A 21,829-nucleotide genomic window follows, 5' to 3' on the forward strand; every position below is an offset into this window, starting at 1 on the left:
GGGTTAAAGAAGAAATGGCAATAGATGTTAGCTAATTGTAGTAGTAATGGTAGAAATATAAATTGTTGTGGTATGAATGTTGTTGAAGAAACAGACATCCTGGTATCAACTATCTTAGGAAAAAACATGAGATAAGACTAGCACGGTGAGTATTCCCTTGGCAACACTTGTTTGGAGTCCTAAGTGAGAGAAACTGAGCTGATGTTCTAATCCACCTGTATCTTCTATAAATCACTAACTGCAATATAAAATGGTGTTCCAGAGGATCTCAAAATAGTAATTGATCAATGTCTCGTTATTGACCTTGCAAGCAGGTGATGCCTCTGAATATCTGTCTAGAGTTGCTATAATTGAGTACTTTTGGATTGTCTGAAAGAGGATGGGATAAGTGTATTAATCTGGGTTCTCCTGAGAAACAGAACCAATAAGAAATATACAGGAGAGATTATAGGGAATGTATATGTACATATATATATACACATTCTATAATTCTATTATTCTCTATATATCCTATATCTATAAATCTATATCTATACCTATATACTCTTTATATTTAGGCCTAGATATAGATAGATTTATTCTAAGAAATTGGCTCATGTGATTACCAGGGCTGGCAAGGCTAAAATATGCAGAGCTGGCCAGTAAGCTATAAATTCACACAGGAGTTGACGTTGCATTCTTAATTCCAAAGGAAGTTTGGAGGCAGAATTCTTTCCTTTTTGGGGATCCCAGCCTTTTTCCTAAGGCCTTCAACTGATTGGATGAGGTCCACCCACATTATGGAGAATAATCTGTTTTAATCAAAGTCTGCTGATTTAAATGTTAATAACATCTAAAAAATATCTTCACAAAAAATACCTTCACAGTCTGGTTTTTGACTCAACAACTGGGCACCTTAGCCTAGTTAAGTTGGCATATTAAATTAGATACCAAAATTAGGAGGTTTACTGTTTTTCTTCTTTAGAGACAAGGACAATGGAAAGCATAACTGACATAATAGTATTTGCTCCGTTTAATTTGAGCACCAGTGTAAAGATGGGTGAGCTCAAAACTAAAGGAGCTTCATGAGAAATTCTGTAGACTCTGGGCTCAAGCAGAGCCACTTTGTGGTTCAGGAAAATGTGACCCAGAGGTGGGAAGAAAAACATCCTCCCTACCTCTGTGGGAAATTCAGTATGGTTCTAAGCTGTCAAAATGGTCAGCCTGGAAGTGCCAGGAAATAACTCTCTTGGCAGAGATGTTAGCCCCCTCCTTGAAGGCTTCAGCAGCAATGGATGAGGTACACCCAGCTGGGGCTTTCATGACAGAGGCTAGAGACCAGCTTGTGGAGAACAGGTGTTCCTGGGCATATCTGAGCAGCTTCTAGGAATGCCTTCCCATGCCTGAGGGGAACATTTCTGGAAACAGGAATTTCTGTCTGAGCAAGTGGAGACGATGAGCCAGTGATAGACAAATCCACAGGCTAGAAAGACCCAGAGACTTCTTGGTTATACTCTCGTTATTTTATAGACTGTGAATTCAACTAGTCTCAATACAAATTTTGAGGATTTCATAAGAATTCTTACAGGTATTGTCATCTATATCTATCTACAAACTGTATGAACTCTACGTAATTATTAAAAACCAGTCTATGGCTCAGGCTGAGCTCTGCTGAAGGCATACTATGTAGACGTATAAATGAATGTATTAACTGCACAAAATCTGGTTTTTGGTCAAACTCATAGAGCTGTCTGAAGGTCAGTTGACTTAATTAACTTAAAACAGTAAGCTAGCTAGTTTGATGAACAAGAGCATAAGATAAGGAGTAAGATAATCATGAATTCAAATTCTGGTATCACCTTGACACCTCTGTGACTGGGATTGGTTGTTTAAGTTTTGTTTCTTCCTCTCCTTACAGTTCTGTTATAAGCTCTGGCATATAGAAAGGATCCATTAATTAGTAGTTATTAATCTTATTACTGTCTACTTCATCTATCACCAGTTCCATGTTTTTCCTCTTCTACTTTAGCTGACATTTGTAAAAGTTAAGTGTATAGTCTCAACTGTGGTTCCTAACCTGGGTGGGTCTTTGGAATTAGGGGGCATTTGTGGATGCTTTGAGGGAAAGACTATTTTACTTGTCACAATGACTGGGTGGGGGAAGTGGGGGAGGGTTCCACTAGCATTTAGTGTCCAGAGATCAAGGACAATAAATATTCTGCAATTTGTGGGTCAGTTTTGCACTCTGAATTAATGGTCCCATTTAATTGTGCCACCCAAAATACCATTGAGAAATGCAGCATTTTCTTAACACAGTGAAATAAAGCAAATCTAAATTAAGCAAAATAATTAACACAAGGCACTCACTGTGAGCTTTGGTTTAGAGTTTCCAATGATAAATGAAGGTTCTTTGGTTTTCTTTTAAGCTGAAAAAGATTAAAATAAGTAATTTTGCTTGGTAGTATCTCTCATTACGTCTTGGGAGAAATAATTTGAGGAAAGTATTCATCTTGGCAATACCATGTATACACTTCGCTACAATCTGATTTGTAGGAAATAACCCTTCTTGGTGCAATGAATACTGTGTGTGTGTGTGTGTGTGTGTGTGTGTGTGTATGTATGTATGTATTTTTATACTTTCTATTAACAGAGATAAATTTATATGGAAAGAGTTTTCATTCTCCATAGTATTCTAATTGATATTAATTTTTTTCAGAAAAAGTGTTGCTTGAAGGATGAGGTAAAAGAATAAAGGTAACACCTTGACTTATAAATAACCTACATGACTTTAAAACAGTCTGTACTTTATGTCTTCCATAATGATGACCTCAATTTGCAGACTCTGCACTTCTTATCAGCTGATGAATATACATTCAGAGGTGTCTCATGGTGATGTACTGGCCAGTCAACATACTACTTTACATTAAGCTGCTTTCTTTTCTTTTCTTTTCTTTTCTTTTCTTTTCTTTTCTTTTCTTTTCTTTTCTTTTCTTTTCTTTCTTTCTCTCTCTCTCTCTCTCTCTTTCTTTCTTTCTTTTTTTTTGCATAAAACTACTTGGACTGTTTTATTGCATTTTGTCATTATTTTAAATAATTAGTAATAGGAAAGGGATACTAGTGTCATAATGATTATAGCAGATGTAAATAGCCATGATCAGGCATTTAGCTTTAGTTATAAGCAAGTATTTTTGAACTAAGTCTGTCAAGTATGTATTAAATTATGAGGGAACATTTTTTTAAATGCACACAATGCTAGAAATACATTATTGAAGTTTGAGACTTATAGCTGAAGTGTACTAAGGTAGCAATGGAAAAATCTTTAAGATTAAGGATTGGGGATTAATAATGAAAACACTCCAGAGATCTGAGGCTCAGGGACTTTCCCAGAGTCCCTGTGAGTGAATGATATGGCTTGTAGCAGCTCCCTCTGCTGAAGCACAAAGGCTTCAGATGTCCAATCTTCACTCAATAAATATTTTAACATAGTCAATGAACACTGTCACATTTCCTGCTGGATCCTAGGCAGCTTGTTTCCTAGTCAGCTTCTCCTCCTAAGATTAAAACAAATTGCTGGGGATCCCTGGGTGGCTCAGTAGTTTGGCGCCTGCCTTCGGCTTGGGGCATGATCCTGGAGTCCCAGGATCAAGTCCCGCATCGGGCTCCCTGCATGGAGTCTGCTTCTCCTTCTGCCTGTGTCTCTGCCTCTCTCTCTGCCTCTCATGAATGAATAAATAAATAAATAAATAAATAAATAAATAAATAAATAAAATCTTAAAAAAAAAGATTAAAACAAATTGCTTCGTTTCATGACAAGGCCACCTCAAGTAACCTAAGTGAATTGAGATACAAAATTATTTCAGAAAAGTATTTTTGGGGGCACCTGGGTGGTTCAGTCAGTTAAGTGTCTGCCTTCAGCTTGGGTCATGATCTCAGGGTCCTGGGATTGAACCCCATGTTGGGCTCCCTGCTCAGTGGGGAACCTGCTTCTTCCTCTCCCTCTGCCACTCACCCCAGCTCATGCTCTCTCTCTCTTGCTCTGCTGTCTCAGTCTTTCTTTCAAACAAATAAATAATCTTTTTAAAAAAAGTATTTTTTTGTCTCTATGTATTCGCCCTATATTTTGATGTTTAGGGTATGCATTATGTATCCTGCAAAGAGACAAATAATACCAATTTCTATCACTATTGGGAGTTTTGTAGTGTTTTTTAAAAAGATTTATTTATTTGAGAGGGAGAGAGAGAGAATTTCAAGCAGACTCCCCATACAGCACAGAACCCCATGCGGGATTCAATCTTACCACCTGGAAATCATGACCTAAGTCAAAACCAAGAGTTGGATGCTGAACTGACTAGCCACTCAGGTGTCCCAGTTTGTAATATTTTTACACTTTCTAGGAATGAAAGCTCTATTTTTAGTCTGTTGTGAGTCTATTGTCCTGCTTTGGTTTTCAGGGATTGCGTACACACAAAGGTGGGTCACTAAAGATAAGGTCATGGAGAGTGACTGCTGAGCCACTTCTATCCCTCTCTCCTCTCTTGTGTTCTTTTTTTTTTTCTTGTGTTCTTTAATTCAAAACTTTTACAGTTTAAACGATGCTTTCAAAGCTGGACCAGAATATTGTCAGTTAAAATAAATTAAGATCCATTTTTCTCAATTAAAAAAATTAATAGAACCATCTCTATTGGGGGAGGAGCAAGATGGCGGAGGAGTAGGGTCTCCAAATCACCTGTCTCCACCAAACTACCTAGAAAACCTTCAAATTATCCTGAAAATCTATGAATTCGGCCTGAGAATTAAAGAGAGAACACCTGGAATGCTACAGTGAGAAGAGTTCGCGCATCTCTCAAGGTAGGAAGACGGGGAAAAAGAGATAAAGGAACATAGGCCTCCAAGGGGGAGGGGCCCGCGAGGAGCCGGGCTGAGGCCGGGGCGAGTGTCCCCAGGACAGGAGAGCCCCGTCCCGGAGGAGCAGGAGCTGCACCGACCTTCCCGGGCGGAAAGGGGCTCGCGGGGAGGTGGAGCAGGACCCAGGAGGGCGGGGATGCCCTCGGGCTCCCGGGGACAGTAACAGAGCAACTGCGCGCCCAGGAGAGTGCGCCGAGCTCCCTAAGGGCTGCAGCGCGCACGGCGGGACCCTGCGGGACCCGGAGCAGCTGAAGGGGCTCGGGGGCGGCTCCGCGGAGGGGGCTGCGGGGCCCCGGGAGCAGCTCGGAGGGGCTCGGGCAGAGGAAGAGGCTCCGTGCGGAGGGGGCTGCGCGGTTCCAGGAGCAGCTCGGAGGGGCTCGGGCGGCGGCTCCGCGGAGGGGGCTGCGCGGCCCGGGAGCGCGAATCCACCAGCGCAGGCTCCGGAGCACAGGGCGCCGGGACACAGCCCAGGATCCCGCCTCCCCCGGGACAGGCAGAGGCCGGGAGGGCCCAGGACAGTGAGGACGCTCCTGCCCCAGCTGAGCACATCAGCGGCCCCGCCCGGAGCCTCCAGGCCCTGCAGACGGAGTTCCTGCCGGAGCTGAATCCAGGTTTCCAGAGCTGCCCCGCCACTGGGGCTGTTCCTCCTGCGGCCTCACGGGGTAAACAACCCCCACCGAGCCCTGCACCAGGCAGGGGCACAGCAGCTCCCCCAACTGCTAACACCTGAGAATCAGCACAGCAGGCCCCTCCCCCAGAACACCAGCTAGACGGACAACTTCCAGGAGAAGCCAAGGGACTTAAAGAACACAGAATCAGAAGATACTCCCCGGTGGTTCTTTTTTTGTTTGTTTGTTTTTGTTTTTGTTTTTGGTTTTGTTTTGTTTTGCTTTTTGATTTGTTTCCTTCCCCCACCCCCTTTTTTTCTCCTTTCTCTTTCTTTCTCTTTTTCTTCTTCTTTTTTTTTTTTTTCGTTTTTTTTTCTTTTTCTTCCCTTTTTTTTTCTCTTTCTCTTTTCTTTCCTTCTTTCTCTCCTCTCTTTTTCTCTTTTTCCCAATACAACTTGCTTTTGGCCACTCTGCACTGAGCAAAATGACTAGAAGGAAAACCTCACCTCAAAAGAAAGAATCAGAAACAGTCCTCTCTCCCACAGAGTTACAAAATCTGGATTACAATTCAATGTCAGAAAGCCAATTCAGAAGCACTATTATACAGCTACTGGTGGCTCTAGAAAAAAGTATAAAGGACTCAAGAGATTTCATGACTGCAGAATTTAGAGCTAATCAGGCAGAAATTAAAAACCAATTGAATGAGATGCAATCCAAACTAGAAGTCCTAACGACGAGGGTTAACGAGGTGGAAGAACGAGTGAGTGACCTAGAAGACAAGTTGACAGCAAAGAGGGAAACTGAGGAAAAAAGAGACAAACAATTAAAAGACCATGAAGATAGATTAAGGGAAATAAACGACAGCCTGAGGAAGAAAAACCTACGTTTAATTGGGGTTCCCGAGGGCGCCGAAAGGGACAGAGGGCCAGAATATGTATTTGAACAAATTCTAGCTGAAAACTTTCCTAATCTGGGAAGGGAAACAGGCATTCATATCCAGGAAATAGAGAGATCCCCCCCTAAAATCAATAAAAACCGTTCAACACCTCGACATTTAATTGTGAAGCTTGCAAATTCCAAAGATAAGGAGAAGATCCTTAAAGCAGCAAGAGACAAGAAATCCCTGACTTTTATGGGGAGGAGTATTAGGGTAACAGCAGACCTCTCCACAGAGACCTGGCAGGCCAGAAAGGGCTGGCAGGATATATTCAGGGTCCTAAATGAAAAGAACATGCAACCAAGAATACTTTATCCAGCAAGGCTCTCATTCAAAATGGAAGGAGAGATAAAGAGCTTCCAAGACAGGCAGCAACTAAAAGAATATGTGACCTCCAAACCAGCTCTGCAAGAAATTTTAAGGGGGCCTCTTAAAATTCCCCTTTAAGAAGAAGTTCAGTGGAACAGTCCACAAAAACAAAGACTGAATAGATATCATGATGACACTAAACTCATATCTCTCAATAGTAACTCTGAATGTGAACGGGCTTAATGACCCCATCAAAAGGCGCAGGGTTTCAGACTGGATAAAAAAGCAGGACCCATCTATTTGCTGTCTACAAGAGACTCATTTTAGACAGAAGGACACCTACAGCCTGAAAATAAAAGGTTGGAGAACCATTTACCATTCGAATGGTCCTCAAAAGAAAGCAGGGGTAGCCATCCTTATATCAGATAAACTAAAATTTACCCCAAAGACTGTAGTGAGAGATGAAGAGGGACACTATATCATACTTAAAGGATCTATTCAACAAGAGGACTTAACAATCCTCAATATATATGCTCCGAATGTGGGAGCTGCCAAATATATAAATCAATTATTAACCAAAGTGAAGAAATACTTAGATAATAATACACTTATACTTGGTGACTTCAATCTAGCTCTTTCTATACTCGATAGGTCTTCTAAGCAAAACATCTCCAAAGAAACGAGAGCTTTAAATGATACACTGGACCAGATGGATTTCACAGATATCTACAGAACTTTACATCCAAACTCAACTGAATACACATTCTTCTCAAGCGCACATGGAACTTTCTCCAGAATAGACCACATATTGGGTCACAAATCGGGTCTGAACCGATACCAAAAGATTGGGATTGTCCCCTGCATATTCTCGGACCATAATGCCTTGAAATTAGAACTAAATCACAACAAGAAGTTTGGAAGGACCTCAAACACATGGAGGTTAAGGACCATCCTGCTAAAAGATAAAAGGGTCAACCAGGAAATTAAGGAAGAATTAAAAAGATTCATGGAAACTAATGAGAATGAAGATACAACCGTTCAAAATCTTTGGGATGCAGCAAAAGCAGTCCTAAGGGGGAAATACATCGCAATACAAGCATCCATTCAAAAACTGGAAAGAACTCAAATACAAAAGCTAACCTTACACATAAAGGAGCTAGAGAAAAAACAGCAAATAGATCCTACACCCAAGAGAAGAAGGGAGCTAATAAAGATTCGAGCAGAACTCAACGAAATCGAGACCAGAAGAACTGTGGAACAGATCAACAGAACCAGGAGTTGGTTCTTTGAAAGAATTAATAAGATAGATAAACCATTAGCCAGCCTTATTAAAAAGAAGAGAGAGAAGACTCAAATTAATAAAATCATGAATGAGAAAGGAGAGATCACTACCAACACTAAGGAAATACAAACGATTTTAAAAACCTATTATGAACAGCTATACGCCAATAAATTAGGCAATCTAGAAGAAATGGACGCATTCCTGGAAAGCCACAAACTACCAAAACTGGAACAGGAAGAAATAGAAAACCTGAACAGGCCAATAACCAGGGAGGAAATTGAAGCAGTCATCAAAAACCTCCCAAGACACAAGAGTCCAGGGCCAGATGGCTTCCCAGGAGAATTTTATCAAACGTTTAAAGAAGAAATCATACCTATTCTCCTAAAGCTGTTTGGAAAGATAGAAAGAGACGGAGTACTTCCAAATTCGTTCTATGAAGCCAGCATCACCTTAATTCCAAAGCCAGACAAAGACCCCGCCAAAAAGGAGAATTACAGACCAATATCCCTGATGAACATGGATGCAAAAATTCTCAACAAGATACTGGCCAATAGGATCCAACAGTACATTAAGAAAATTATTCACCATGACCAAGTAGGATTTATCCCTGGGACACAAGGCTGGTTCAACACCCGTAAAACAATCAATGTGATTCATCATATCAGCAAGAGAAAAACCAAGAATCATATGATCCTCTCATTGGATGCAGAGAAAGCATTTGACAAAATACAGCATCCATTCCTGATCAAAACTCTTCAGAGTGTAGGGATAGAGGGAACATTCCTCGACATCTTAAAAGCCATCTATGAAAAGCCCACAGCAAATATCATTCTCAATGGGGAAGCACTGGGAGCCTTTCCCCTAAGATCAGGAACAAGACAGGGATGTCCACTCTCACCACTGCTATTCAACATAGTACTGGAAGTCCTAGCCTCAGCAATCAGACAACAAAAAGACATTAAAGGCATTCAAATTGGCAAAGAAGAAGTCAAACTCTCCCTCTTCGCCGATGACATGATACTCTACATAGAAAACCCAAAAGTCTCCACCCCAAGATTGCTAGAACTCATACAGCAATTCGGTAGCGTGGCAGGATACAAAATCAATGCCCAGAAGTCAGTGGCATTTCTATACACTAACAATGAGACTGAAGAAAGAGAAATTAAGGAGTCAATCCCATTTACAATTGCACCCAAAAGCATAAGATACCTAGGAATAAACCTCACCAAAGATGTAAAGGATCTATACCCTCAAAACTATAGAACACTTCTGAAAGAAATTGAGGAAGACACAAAGAGATGGAAAAATATTCCATGCTCATGGATTGGCAGAATTAATATTGTGAAAATGTCAATGTTACCCAGGGCAATATACACGTTTAATGCAATCCCTATCAAAATACCATGGACTTTCTTCAGAGAGTTAGAACAAATTATTTTAAGATTTGTGTGGAATCAGAAAAGACCCCGAATAGCCAGGGGAATTTTAAAAAAGAAAACCATATCTGGGGGCATCACAATGCCAGATTTCAGGTTGTACTACAAAGCTGTGGTCATCAAGACAGTGTGGTACTGGCACAAAAACAGACACATAGATCAGTGGAACAGAATAGAGAATCCAGAAGTGGACCCTGAACTTTATGGGCAACTAATATTCGATAAAGGAGGAAAGACTATCCATTGGAAGAAAGACAGTCTCTTCAATAAATGGTGCTGGGAAAATTGGACATCCACATGCAGAAGAATGAAACTAGACCACTCTCTTTCACCATACACAAAGATAAACTCAAAATGGATGAAAGATCTAAATGTGAGACAAGATTCCATCAAAATCCTAGAGAAGAACACAGGCAACACCCTTTTTGAACTCGGCCATAGTAACTTCTTGCAAGATACATCCACGAAGGCAAAAGAAACAAAAGCAAAAATGAACTATTGGGACTTCATCAAGATAAGAAGCTTTTGCACAGCAAAGGATACAGTCAACAAAACTCAAAGACAACCTACAGAATGGGAGAAGATATTTGCAAATGACATATCAGATAAAGGGCTAGTTTCCAAGATCTATAAAGAACTTATTAAACTCAACACCAAAGAAACAAACAATCCAATCATGAAATGGGCAAAAGACATGAACAGAAATCTCACAGAAGAAGACATAGACATGGCCAACATGCACATGAGAAAATGCTCCGCATCACTTGCCATCAGGGAAATACAAATCAAAACCACAATGAGATACCACCTCACACCAGTGAGAATGGGAAAAATTAACAAGGCAGGAAACAACAAATGTTGGAGAGGATGTGGAGAAAAGGGAACCCTCTTACACTGTTGGTGGGAATGTGAACTGGTGCAGCCACTGTGGAAAACTGTGTGGAGGTTCCTCAAACAGTTAAAAATATACCTGCCCTACGACCCAGCAATTGCACTGTTGGGGATTTACCCCAAAGATACAAATGCAATGAAACGCTGGGACACCTGCACCCCGATGTTTCTAGCAGCAATGGCCACGATAGCCAAACTGTGGAAGGAGCCTCGGTGTCCAACGAAAGATGAATGGATAAAGAAGATGTGGTATATGTATACAATGGAATATTACTCAGCTATTAGAAATGACAAATACCCACCATTTGCTTCAACGTGGATGGAACTGGAGGGTATTATGCTGAGTGAAGTAAGTCAGTCGGAGAAGGACAAACATTATATGTTCTCATTCATTTGGGGAATATAAATAATAGTGAAAGGGAAAATAAGGGAAGGGAGAAGAAATGTGTGGGAAATATCAGAAAGGGAGACAGAACATAAAGACTGCTAACTCTGGGAAACGAACTAGGGGTTGTAGAAGGGGAGGAGGGCGGGGGGTGGGAGTGAATGGGTGACGGGCACTGGGTGTTATTCTGTATGTTAGTAAATTGAACACCAATAAAAAAAAAAAAAAAAAAAAAGAAAAAAAAAAAATAAACGCACGTGTGTTTGAAAAAAAAAAAAAAAAAAAGAACCATCTCTATTCAAATTTTCCCCCTACAAATTTTGTTTGTCATTCCCAAGACCAAAATGAATGTACAATTGCTAATAAATATTACCATAAAAATCAGGGCAGGCTATGAAATAGATCTTTTATTGAGACGTTATTGTAGTTGAGATATTCTAAATAGGACTGCAAAAATAGTCACATAGTTATATATATATAACCTCATATCTTGGTAGAATATTATTTCATAGTCTGCAAGACCATGGAATCTCCAGCTATTCTTTAACCTAGCAAGCTAAATGAGACAGAGTTGAGATATTGGTCCTCAAGAGAAGTCATCTCTGCTGGCACCTCTTTCACTGAAGGCTGCCAGCCACTACTACTCTTGGGCTTGTGGAAATGCCCTCTTCTGCTTCCAAGGGGAGGAGGAGGACTGTTTCTAAAATGCATGCTCAAGCCAGTCCCTATGCATTGTGATGTAGACATAATGTTATAAATAAAAGTTCAATACAGTTTTAAGTAGCAGCATAATTAGTACCATTGTTTGCATCACTTCTGAGGAATGGCCCAGAAATTTAGTCATTATTTGTGAAGACTGAGCAGTAAGCAACCTACTTATAACACGGCTTCTGGACTAGAATTCATTCATCAACTGATGATTATCCAAGGAGACTCTCTGCAAAATGGTAAAATGACCAGGGACAAAACACTGAAAATAAACTGCATCTGTTCTACTTGAAAATAATGGGATTCCTATTCTGTGCTATGTTCAAGCTGTTTTGTGCAGTGGCAAGACTGTCAATATTGACTGCCAGATCTAAATGTGAACATAGGTGGTTCTCAACAAGTTAGGTCCAGATCAAATCCTTGTTAGTTCACCATTCTGAACAAATCTTGTTCATTGCTTTTGTTTACAAAAATATTCTCTCTGCCAAAGAAGAGAAGAATTTTCTTGCAGAGCCATCATTCAAAATTACTCATTATCTCCACAAGAAACTGTAATGCAACCCAAGAATAACTCTTACATTTGTTTGTTAAAAATCTTGAGTTGGCCTGTCTATGAGTTCCACGTTCATACACACTTTGCTAATATTTAGTGTCTGTATCTAAATAAAAAGATGAGGCAGATTAAGGTAGGTTTACTAATTATATTAATCCTGTGACCTAAACATCAAAGATGCATTTCAGATTTTTACTACAAGATCAAGTAAGTAATTTTTACAAAACATTGGCTTTAAAGCTCCACAGAACATTCCTACAAACTTGACTGTACTTCATAGAAAAATTTTTTTTGGTTGTAAAAATAGCACTGCCAAGATCCTGACAACTCAATGGGGAGCACCCTCCTTTTTTCTTTTTCCAGCTATTGTTTTACATTTGGGATATTTGTTTTTATTATTTCCTCATGGAGAATAAGCCTGCTTTTATCCTTAAAAAAGGATTACTTCTCAGAAAGATTATTTTTGAATTGAAATTTTAGGAAGTATATACTTAGAAGGTCTCTCAACTCTTCAGGATCCAACTTAAGTTATGCTTTAAAAAAACAAAATAAAGTTTATTCTCCACAAACATATCCACTTTAAGTTATGATATTATGTCATGATTACTGATTATGACTAGTTTTGAATTGAAATGGCCTTTAAAAATCATATTTTAAAAATATGATTATTACAATCTTTACAATTATTAAAATATGAACTGTGAATATTTATAAAATATTTTAATATAAATTTTAGTTAGTATACAGTGCAATATTGGTTTCTGGAGTAGAATTCAGTGATTCATCACTTACATACAACACCCAGTGCTCATCACAGCAAGTGACCTTAATCCCCATCCCTCATTTAGCCCATCCCCTCCGACCCTCCTCCTCCATCATCCCTCATTTTGTTCTCTATCATTGAGTGAGTCTCTTATGGCTTGTTTCCCTCTCTCCTTTTTTTCTTTTTCCCTTCCCCATATGTTCACCTGTTTTCTTTCTTAAATTCCCCATGAGTTAGATCATATGGTATTTGTCTTTCTCTAATTGACTTATTTTCCTTAGCATTATATTCCTTAGCTCCAATCATGTTACTGCAAATAGCAAGATTTCAATTTTTTGATGGCTGAGTAATATTCCATCTTATTTACATATATATTACCTTTTCTTTATCTATTAATAAGCTGATAGACATCTGGGCTCTCTCCATAGTTTGGCTATTGTTGATAATGCTGCTATAAACATCGGTGTGGGTGTATCTCTTTGAATCTGTACTTTTGTACCCTTTGGGTAAATATCTAGCAGTATAATTGCTGAATTATATGGTAGTTCTATTTGTAACTTCTTGAGGAACCTCTAAACTGTTCTCCAGAGTAGCTGCACCAGTTTTATAAAATATTTTTTAAACATTAAAACCACCCACAAACCCACTACCCAGATGTGATTGCCATATGTTTCTTTCTTCCATTTTATTTCTCTTTACTTTCACACATATATACCCATGCACACATGGATTTTGAAACCCAACTCAGATCAGACTGTATATAGTTTTGTATCTGGCTATTGGGCTTAAAAATTTGCCAGAAATGTTTTTCCTGTCATTAAGTATTTTTTGAAAAATTTTAAAGCTCATGCAGCATTTTATATATGGCCACATAACATTTAATAATTCTATTGATTTTTGATATTTGTGGTTTCTAATGGTTTACTAATCAAAATGTGACCAGGAATACTGGCTGGACTGGAACTGGGGCCCAAATACTTCCAGATTGTTACGTGAGGCAAGTCCCGTCCCATAAGGGTTCACTGGAATATGATTCTTTCCACAGGAGCTTTAGAGCTTCCTGAATTTACAGAAACTTGAACTTTGGACAGATATTTGCTAATTTCTGAAGAATTAGGGAAGCCTGTGATGCAGGCTGAGTACCAACCTACCCTACAAATACACCCAACTGAATGCACAATGGAAAATGGGATAAAAATGAAAAGCTGTCCCCAGACTACAGGTAAAACTGGTTGGGGTCTTGATGCCAGTTAATTCCTGGATGATCTGGGCCCTTGTGTATCTTTCCTGAATAGGGTTGCTGCATCTTCTGGTGCTGTTACCCCTGGACAAGGCAGTACCACCTAGGAAGTATTCTAGAGATGCCCTGAGTTCCAGGCGTACCCCATCAGTGCCTCTACTGGAGAGCAGCAACCCCATTTCCCTCTGCATAATTAGTTAGGGTCAATCTCCATGGCTAATCACATATCGCTTCTTTGGTATGCTTTTAGTTTAATGCCAATCTCAATTTCCAATTCAACAAAACCATTGTTGTGGCCCCCAGTAGAAGCAAAAACTACCTTGGTTTTTACAACCTCTAAACCAAAAAGTCCAAAATCATAGGGAGCAAAAAATAGTCAGTGTTTCAACAGGTTTCATAGTAAGAGGTACTATTCCCATTTCCACCCCTGGCTCCTTGGATTCCTATATTCTACCTATAGGAAATGGATGAGAATATTGAAAACTCATTCAGAGCATACACTCCATCTTGTAGGACATCACCCCACTCTTTGAAAGTGTTTGTCTCTTAGCTGGAGTCATAACAGAGTCTTTAATAGGTCATTCCATTAGTATATGAGGCCAATAGTTTCTGATGAATCCATGTATGGCAAGACCAATGAATCCTGTGGACATCTGCCCACTTCTTATTTTTGTGTAGCACTTTTTTTTGGGTGCAGATATATCTTGTGGGAGACTCTGAGAGTGAAGAAGCATGAAGTAAGTCCAATAGTGAAGTGCTGACAGAGGTTATTGTGGGGAAGAAAGAAAATTCATATTTAAAGTAAGTGTTTATTCTATTGAGAGAGAATATCTACTCTTTCCATAGTGGAAGGGGTTCAGTATAATCAACCTACCACAGGTGGCTGGCTGTTTCACCAGGGATGGTGTTGTATAGAATAGGGGGAAGGTAGGGGCTCAGCATCAGTCTCGGCTGTGGTACTCAAATCAGACTCAGTGAGGGAAGGCACATTGCTGAGTTCATATACAACCTTTTTCCCTACCACTAATGTCACTCACGCATGAGTCCAAAAAGTAGGCTCTGCCAAGGCTGGGAAAGTCTTGACTGACTGACAATAATAAAATGGACCATATTGTGCATATAATTATTGAGAATGTCACCGTGTCACTGAATCAGATGTCCTATAGTATTTATATAGGACAGTAATATTTTCATACTCTGGGCTCATCCTTAGACATCAGTCCATAAATATTTTCCTTAGTTCTCATTGCCAATCTCCAATCCTTTTCCTTCCAAGTTCCTGACATTTGAACAAATTGGGGGTCACCTGCCTTAAACTGCCATTGATCTGTACACCTAGACAGCTGTCCTTCAAGGCACATGAAGTTCCCAGAAAAAAATAACATAGAGCTCTGCACATCAGAACAAGTGCCCTCCCCCCTCCATCCTTTGTAGGAGTAGGTGGGAGATAGGAAGTTACTGTTTTATGGGTACAGAGTTTTAGTTTCACAGAAAAAGAGTTTGAGAAATGGATAGCAGTGATGATTGTATAGCAATGTGAATGTACTTAACACCGCTAAACCATACATTGAAAAACTGTTAAGATTGTAAATTTTGAGTTATGTGTATTTTTCCAAAATCAAAAATAAACGAAAACTTTAAAAAATTAGCATAAAGGCATGGTGGGCCTGGTGGTGGGCCATGCTGGGAACCATGTGTGATTCCTTAGCTGCAGCTTGCCAGAGGCTCCATACCACATCTCTATCTGCCACTGCAGATTCCTTGAGCATATTTGGATCTGCTGGGGTCAAAAGGCCACTGTGGTAGGTGTGTTTTCACTACAACCCAAACCAGCTGGAGAGCCTTTTCTTGCTCCAGATCCCACTCAGAGCTGGTAGCTCAATGGGTTAGAGCAAGAAGTGGTAGGGGTGCAAAGAGAAGTGACATGCCTTTCAGACTGGAGAAGCTATTTCAACTTCTGGGAAGTGAAAGCTATGTCCCAGACTATAGCATATCTCCAGAAACTTCACTGTGATGGCAGGCCCCTGAATTTTCCTAGATCGTATCACCGACCCTTTGACATGAGTGCCTTGCTTGGGCATCTAGAGCACATGCTACCTTTTGCTTATCAGATCTAATCAGCATGATGTTGCCAGTGTAGTGGGCCAGCAGGGTATTCCTGGGATAGTGGAGTGATTGAGGTCCCCTGTGGACAAGTTGTGACAGAGACGCATAGAAGTGCACTTCCAGATGAAAACAAACTGCTTATGTTAATCTCTGCTTATTGGAAGGACAAGACAAGAGCTATTTTGGAAGAACTGCATCTGGAGGGAATACTGAAGTGAATTTTGAAACCTCAAAGAATTTGGCAGACAGGAACAGTATGCGCAAAGACACAAAGATAAGCCGATACAAGATAAAGGAGGTGATTGAGTGACTCATTGATACATTCAAAAAAATATTTCTGGAGCACCTACTAAATGCCAGTGACTCACTTTGCTGAGTTTGTACAAGAGAAGGGCAGGATGTGGTCAGGCCTGAAATGACAGAGTAAGGAAATGGTACTTCATTCAGAAGGCTGTCGCAAACCACTTGAAGGTTTGTCAGCTGGAGAGGGCCAGGAGCGAAGTGGCTTTTTACAGTGATGAATCTGGTAGCAGAAGCTACTATTCCAGCCAGGATGAAGCAGTGGGGACCTGAACTAGAGAAATGAAATGCGAAAGGAATGTGAAGGAATGCGAAGGGATCAGCTGAAGGAGGAGGGAATGTACATGTGTCTGAACATGGGAGCCATCAAGACGCATAGCCAAATATAACTAATTAACTCCAAGCTTTCGAGCTTGAGTGATTGGGATCAACACGAGAAATAATGAGGTCAGGTGGAAGATCTAGGATTAGGTAGGTCATAAAATAGCTGGTATCATGGGACTGAAGCTTCCTGAGGGCAGGGGCTACCACTGCTTTGGTTCCCATTTTATCTCCAGTCCTTGGCACAAGGTGAACATTCAAAAAGTATCTGTCACAGAATATGTTAAATGCTCAATCTTACTGAATTGTCACATCTACCCTAGGAAGGAGGTGTGATTATCTCCTTTCTTTTTTTTGCTATTATTATTTTTTATAATTTTGAAGTACTTAAGGCAATAAAAATATAGTAAATACAATAAACATCCATATAGAGAGAGATCTAGTCCTCAGCTTGAGAAACAAAATAATACATGTTTTATCATTATGCCCATCTTATAGCTGAGAACCCTAAGGCCCAGGATGGTTAGAAAACTGGTTTATGGTCACACAGCTGACACACACCAGAGTTGTGATAAGAAAAGGGACCTGTCTGCCCCCAGCGCCCATGTTCTCAACCCTACCCACTTTGTGGCACTGATGAAACCTCTGGGTAGAAGCTCTCAGCAGGTGGAAGGAACATAATACATGTGGCAGAGAGAGAACTGAGAACTAAAAATATTGATAGGGGAATAATTCGCATTGAAGCGACAGCTGAAGGGATGGCAGTGGAAAGGCAATACACAGTAATAAGTGGTCTGAGGACAATACTTGGACTTTAGCAATGTGCCTTCTTGGAAGGAGAACAAAATTTAAGAGACTATTTTAAAACCTTTCCTGTTCACAGAGTAAGTGCTGTTTTTATGCTGCTCTAGAGTTTCTTTTTTGGTTCCTAGAGAAAGGGCAGAGCTGCCTGTAATCCATGGAGTGCTTACTCTCTATAACTGGCATAGGGCGAGGCCAGAGAAGGCATCGATATTTTGCATCATCGAGACTATAAAAATCTATGTTATAAAACCTATCCCCCCCCAGGCAAAAATATAGGTTTTCTGCTTCCATCATACTGAGTACCTAATACAGGTCTATCTGAGACTGTGCTTTTCAGAAACATGTGCCCTCCTCCACACATTACATGGACCACTGAGGTTTGATAGGGCTGAAGAGGAGTGTATACAGTTTCTAATCATTAGTAATACTACCCCCTGAGGAAACATTTTTTGGTCTTCACTGCCAAATCAGAAGTTTTTAGTTGCCTCAGGAGAAATGTAAGTATTCCGGAAAAAAGTCTTGCAAGCATTTGATAAGTATCCAAATCTCCTCAGGCCAATGAAGATCACAAGATTTTTGGGTAAGTTCCAAGTTAACATCAAGGTTTTGTTTAAAAAGTCCTATAGCAATATTATTTACAATCGAAATATCTACGTGATAAAAATTTCTTAAGATGTTCTCCAGAAGTTTCGTAATATACAATAGAGTACTTTAAGTCTTGGCCTATAACATATGTCCTTAGGGCTCTTTAAGGACATTTGCAACCCCCTTAAAAAATATCAGAAACACAGAAGGGGGAGATAGGATATTACTGTAACTCTCTCTGTAAAGTCAGGATAGGCTAGTCTAGGTACAAAATTTAAACCATTAAATCTCAGTGGCTTCATGCAACCACCACCACCACCACCACAAAAACATGTTCTTTTCATTCAAAAGAATCTGCTGTGACTCTTCAGTAACTGCTTTTCAAGTAATGACTGGAGCAAACGGTCTATTTCTTTCTTCCTTCATTTCAGTCTAATGCTAAATAGTTTTTTGAGTATCAGTCACATCATATATGTAGAGTGAATTTACCATCATTATTTCTCTATAACCTTAAGACTGATCTCCAAATATCAAGACAAAGAAGAGGGGGCACCTGGGAGGCTCAGTCGGTTAAGCTTCCAACTCTTGATTTCAGCTCAGATCAAGGTCTCAGGGTCCTGGGATCCAGTCCTACATAGGGCTCCATGGTCAGCAGGGAATCTGCTTGAGATTCTCTCTTCCCCTCTGTCCCACTCCCTACTCATGAGTGCTTGCTCTCTCATGCTCTCTCTCTAAAATAAATAAATCTTAAAAAAAAAAGGGGGGGGGCAGAGGAAGCTGAAGGGCCTCACCCAGGTTTTGCAGATCTTTGGCTCCAAAATGGTACACGTCACTTCTCACAACCAACTGGACAGAAATAGCCACACGGTGCCACCCAACAGTAACAGAGTTGAAATGTATAGTCTTCTGTGTGCCCATGAAGAATAGGAGAATATTGATGTGTACAGTCATATCTCCCATTTTTACATGGTAAAAAACCACTGATACTGTACTGTACTGATAAAATCAGTACAACTATGTTGTGCCTTGGCAAGGGAAGAAGTAGTTTGATGAATATGCAGGTAACTAGATATAACCCTACTATCTGATGTTTTGCTTGATGATGAGAATAGTTTTGTTGAAATATACTTATTTTCCATCAAGGACTCATAAATACTAGAGAAAAATAGCCATTTTTGCAACCCATTGGGCAAAGGCTGATGTAGTGCAAACCTAGGAGTGCATCCATCTGTAAATTATGTAGTGTTTTAAGATTAAGGTTTTTTTTCTCCCTTTCTCACTTCTTGGTTCTGGGGCCATCTGGGAATTTCTGCTTCTTGAAGACTCACAGATGCAGCATTCATCCAAATTTCCCATGGTTTGTTCTAGATACACCAAATATAGAACTTTAAGGACTAAGTATATGATTCTGAGTCTGCCCATTGTTTCCTGTACATAATTAATATGGAAATTGCAGGAAGTGAATCAATCTCCTGGAAGCTTCTTTCGGCATTTCCACATGCTCTGCTACCTTCATAGCTGGTCTACTTTTTGTTGGTGTTATTTGCATCACTATTTTGGAACTTGGTATCCTTCTCCTCTAAATCTCCTTCAATCTCCCAGTATCTGCCAAGGTAGCTTGTGTGTGACCATCAGTTAATTAATGTTAGTGTTTAAGTTTTTATTTTAATTCCAATTAGCTAACATAGTTATATTAGTTTCAGGTGTACAATATAGTGATTCAACACTTCCATACAATAACTGGTGCTCATCACAAGAGGTGCATCCCTTAATCCCCATCACCTGTCACACCTATCTTCCCTCCCACCTCCCCTCTGGTGACCTTCCGTTTGTTCTTTATAGTTAAGAGTCTCTTTCTTGGTTTGTCTCTCTCTTTTCTTCCCTTTCCTCATCTGTTTTGTTTCTTTAATTCTACATATGAGTGAAATGATGTAGTATTTGTCTTTCTCTGACTGATTTATCTCATTTGACATAATACTTTCTAGCTCTATCCAGGTCCATGCAATTAATGTCCATGTTTCTTAAGTAAAGTAGTGACTAGTTTCTCATTTTTGACCTACTTAGGGTCAACACAGTTTGCACTACAATGATGTACTCTACATTCCCTCAAGTCACTGCCCTCCAACTCTTGTTGCTTTCTTCAATCTCTTTTGCCCCACTGAGTGGTGGCTCAGAGAAGCAGTGAAACTTGGGGATGAAGGGAGGGTAATTACCAGAAAGTACAGAGTGGCCATCAAAGGTCAATACAGTGTATATAATCTAGTAATCTGAATAGTGACAAGTGGGGGAGGGTTCTTCAGAGAATTGTTAGATCAAACTAAAATGTTTATTTATAGAGATTTCTTTCCCTATTATTTTATAAATTTATTATAAATTAACACAGCTTGTTTTATTGCTGATTTACCCTGATAATTTGAATATAATTTTTGACTCGTTTTAACCTAATGCTGTTTTATAGCTATGATAATGGAAGATGTATTTCTGAACTAATCTGGAAATTTTTTCTTCAAATTAGGCCATTTATACCATTCAGATTTATGTCTTTTCACGCACCAGTTAGTGTTGTGAGTGCTTAAAAAACAAACAACTGCACTAATATGAAGGTCAGTTGTATGCAAAAATTACTTACCGAGTAAACTGTTGGTTTGCCCACCAGCAGAGGAATAGAAGAGTCCTGAAATCACATAATTCCAAGATTGTTATCCCATTCAGAATGCAAACCTCAAAACGAATATAGGATTCTTAGCACTTAGGGAATTTGGAGATGTTAAGCGCCCTTTAAGATCATTTAGGCTGGTGACTTTCACGTTCCAAATGAGGAGACTGAGCAGAATGAGTTGAGAGCGCTCCTGACTCTATTGCTGGTGTTCTTTATTAAGGTAGAAGTTATACCCTGGGTCAATTTTGCCAAATGCAAACATCAACTTATCTTTTTTGTTCTAATGGTCTCCCAGGGCACTGGGAGGTTGAAATGATACTCCGGTTCAGTCAGAGCTAAGTGGAGACGCCAAAGGAGCACCCAACACGGTGCCACGGGAAAAGCAGCTCTTCCAACAGTTAAGTGGCAGGTTGATGTGAAATTCCCGACTTCACAGAACACCTCCTAAGGATTTAACACTGCTGCTTATCCCAAACGCTACGCGCGAGCTGCTCCCGCGTTCCAGCATGTTCCAGCATGTTCCAGCATCGCAGGGACATACCCACTAGGCCGTCCTGGTCCGGAGCGCAGGTGGCAGCCTTCCGTCCGACCCGCCTGAAGTCCCACCTATCCTGGGACGCGCTGGAGGGAGCGGATCCACGGGCGGCGCGGGCTCCCCAGCGCTCCTCCAAGAGGCCACACCCCGCGCAAGGCCCCCATTGTGTCTGGGGGAACAGGGGCCTCGCTGGGTCACGCCGGCGGCCCCCCTGCGAGAGGAGCCAGCCGCCCCAGGCCAGCCGGGCCTGCAGCGGGCGGGGGGCGGGGGCGCTGCCGGGACCCACAGGCCGGCCTCGCGCGGGCGCCGCCGCACCTGGAGGCGGAGCCAAGGCCCGTGGCCCGCCCGCTGCCGGGCGCGAAGCCCCCTCCCCGCGCCCCTCCCGCCGCGCGGCAGAAGCGCGCAGGTGCGGGAGGCCGCGCCCGCCGGGACCTCGGCGAAGCGGGCGCACCATGGAGCACATCCGCACGCCCAAGGTGGGTGCCCGGGCGCGGGCCGAGGAGGGGCGGCGGGGGCTGCGGGA

The 21,829-nt window shown here is 40.9% G+C and overlaps 1 protein-coding gene and 1 long non-coding RNA gene across 9 annotated transcripts in view; one reads left to right on the plus strand and one right to left on the minus strand.

Annotated features, from left to right (window-relative positions):
- Positions 1 to 21,829, plus strand: part of MTMR7 (myotubularin related protein 7) — a 178,295-nt gene that overhangs the window by 54,175 nt on the left and 102,291 nt on the right. For 2 of the 8 annotated variants that reach the window (XM_077848918.1, XM_077848919.1), the window contains exon 1: positions 21,273 to 21,782. The exons of the other annotated variants lie outside the window; for them this stretch is intronic. In XM_077848918.1, the coding sequence (XP_077705044.1) occupies positions 21,288 to 21,782 (495 nt within the window). In that variant the 5' untranslated portion in view covers positions 21,273 to 21,287. Of the gene's footprint in view, positions 1 to 21,272; positions 21,783 to 21,829 lie in introns of those variants that run through there. 8 annotated transcript variants of the gene reach the window in all.
- LOC144284403 (uncharacterized) lies at positions 1,982 to 21,592 on the minus strand. The gene is made up of 3 exons (XR_013352749.1): positions 21,313 to 21,592; positions 20,742 to 20,786; positions 1,982 to 2,405 (listed from the first exon to the last, which is right to left on the minus strand). It is a non-coding gene; the product is annotated as an uncharacterized LOC144284403 (long non-coding RNA).

Source organism: Canis aureus, chromosome 15, assembly GCF_053574225.1.
Source record: "Canis aureus isolate CA01 chromosome 15, VMU_Caureus_v.1.0, whole genome shotgun sequence".
In the NCBI taxonomy this organism is placed as follows: domain Eukaryota; kingdom Metazoa; phylum Chordata; class Mammalia; order Carnivora; family Canidae; genus Canis; species Canis aureus.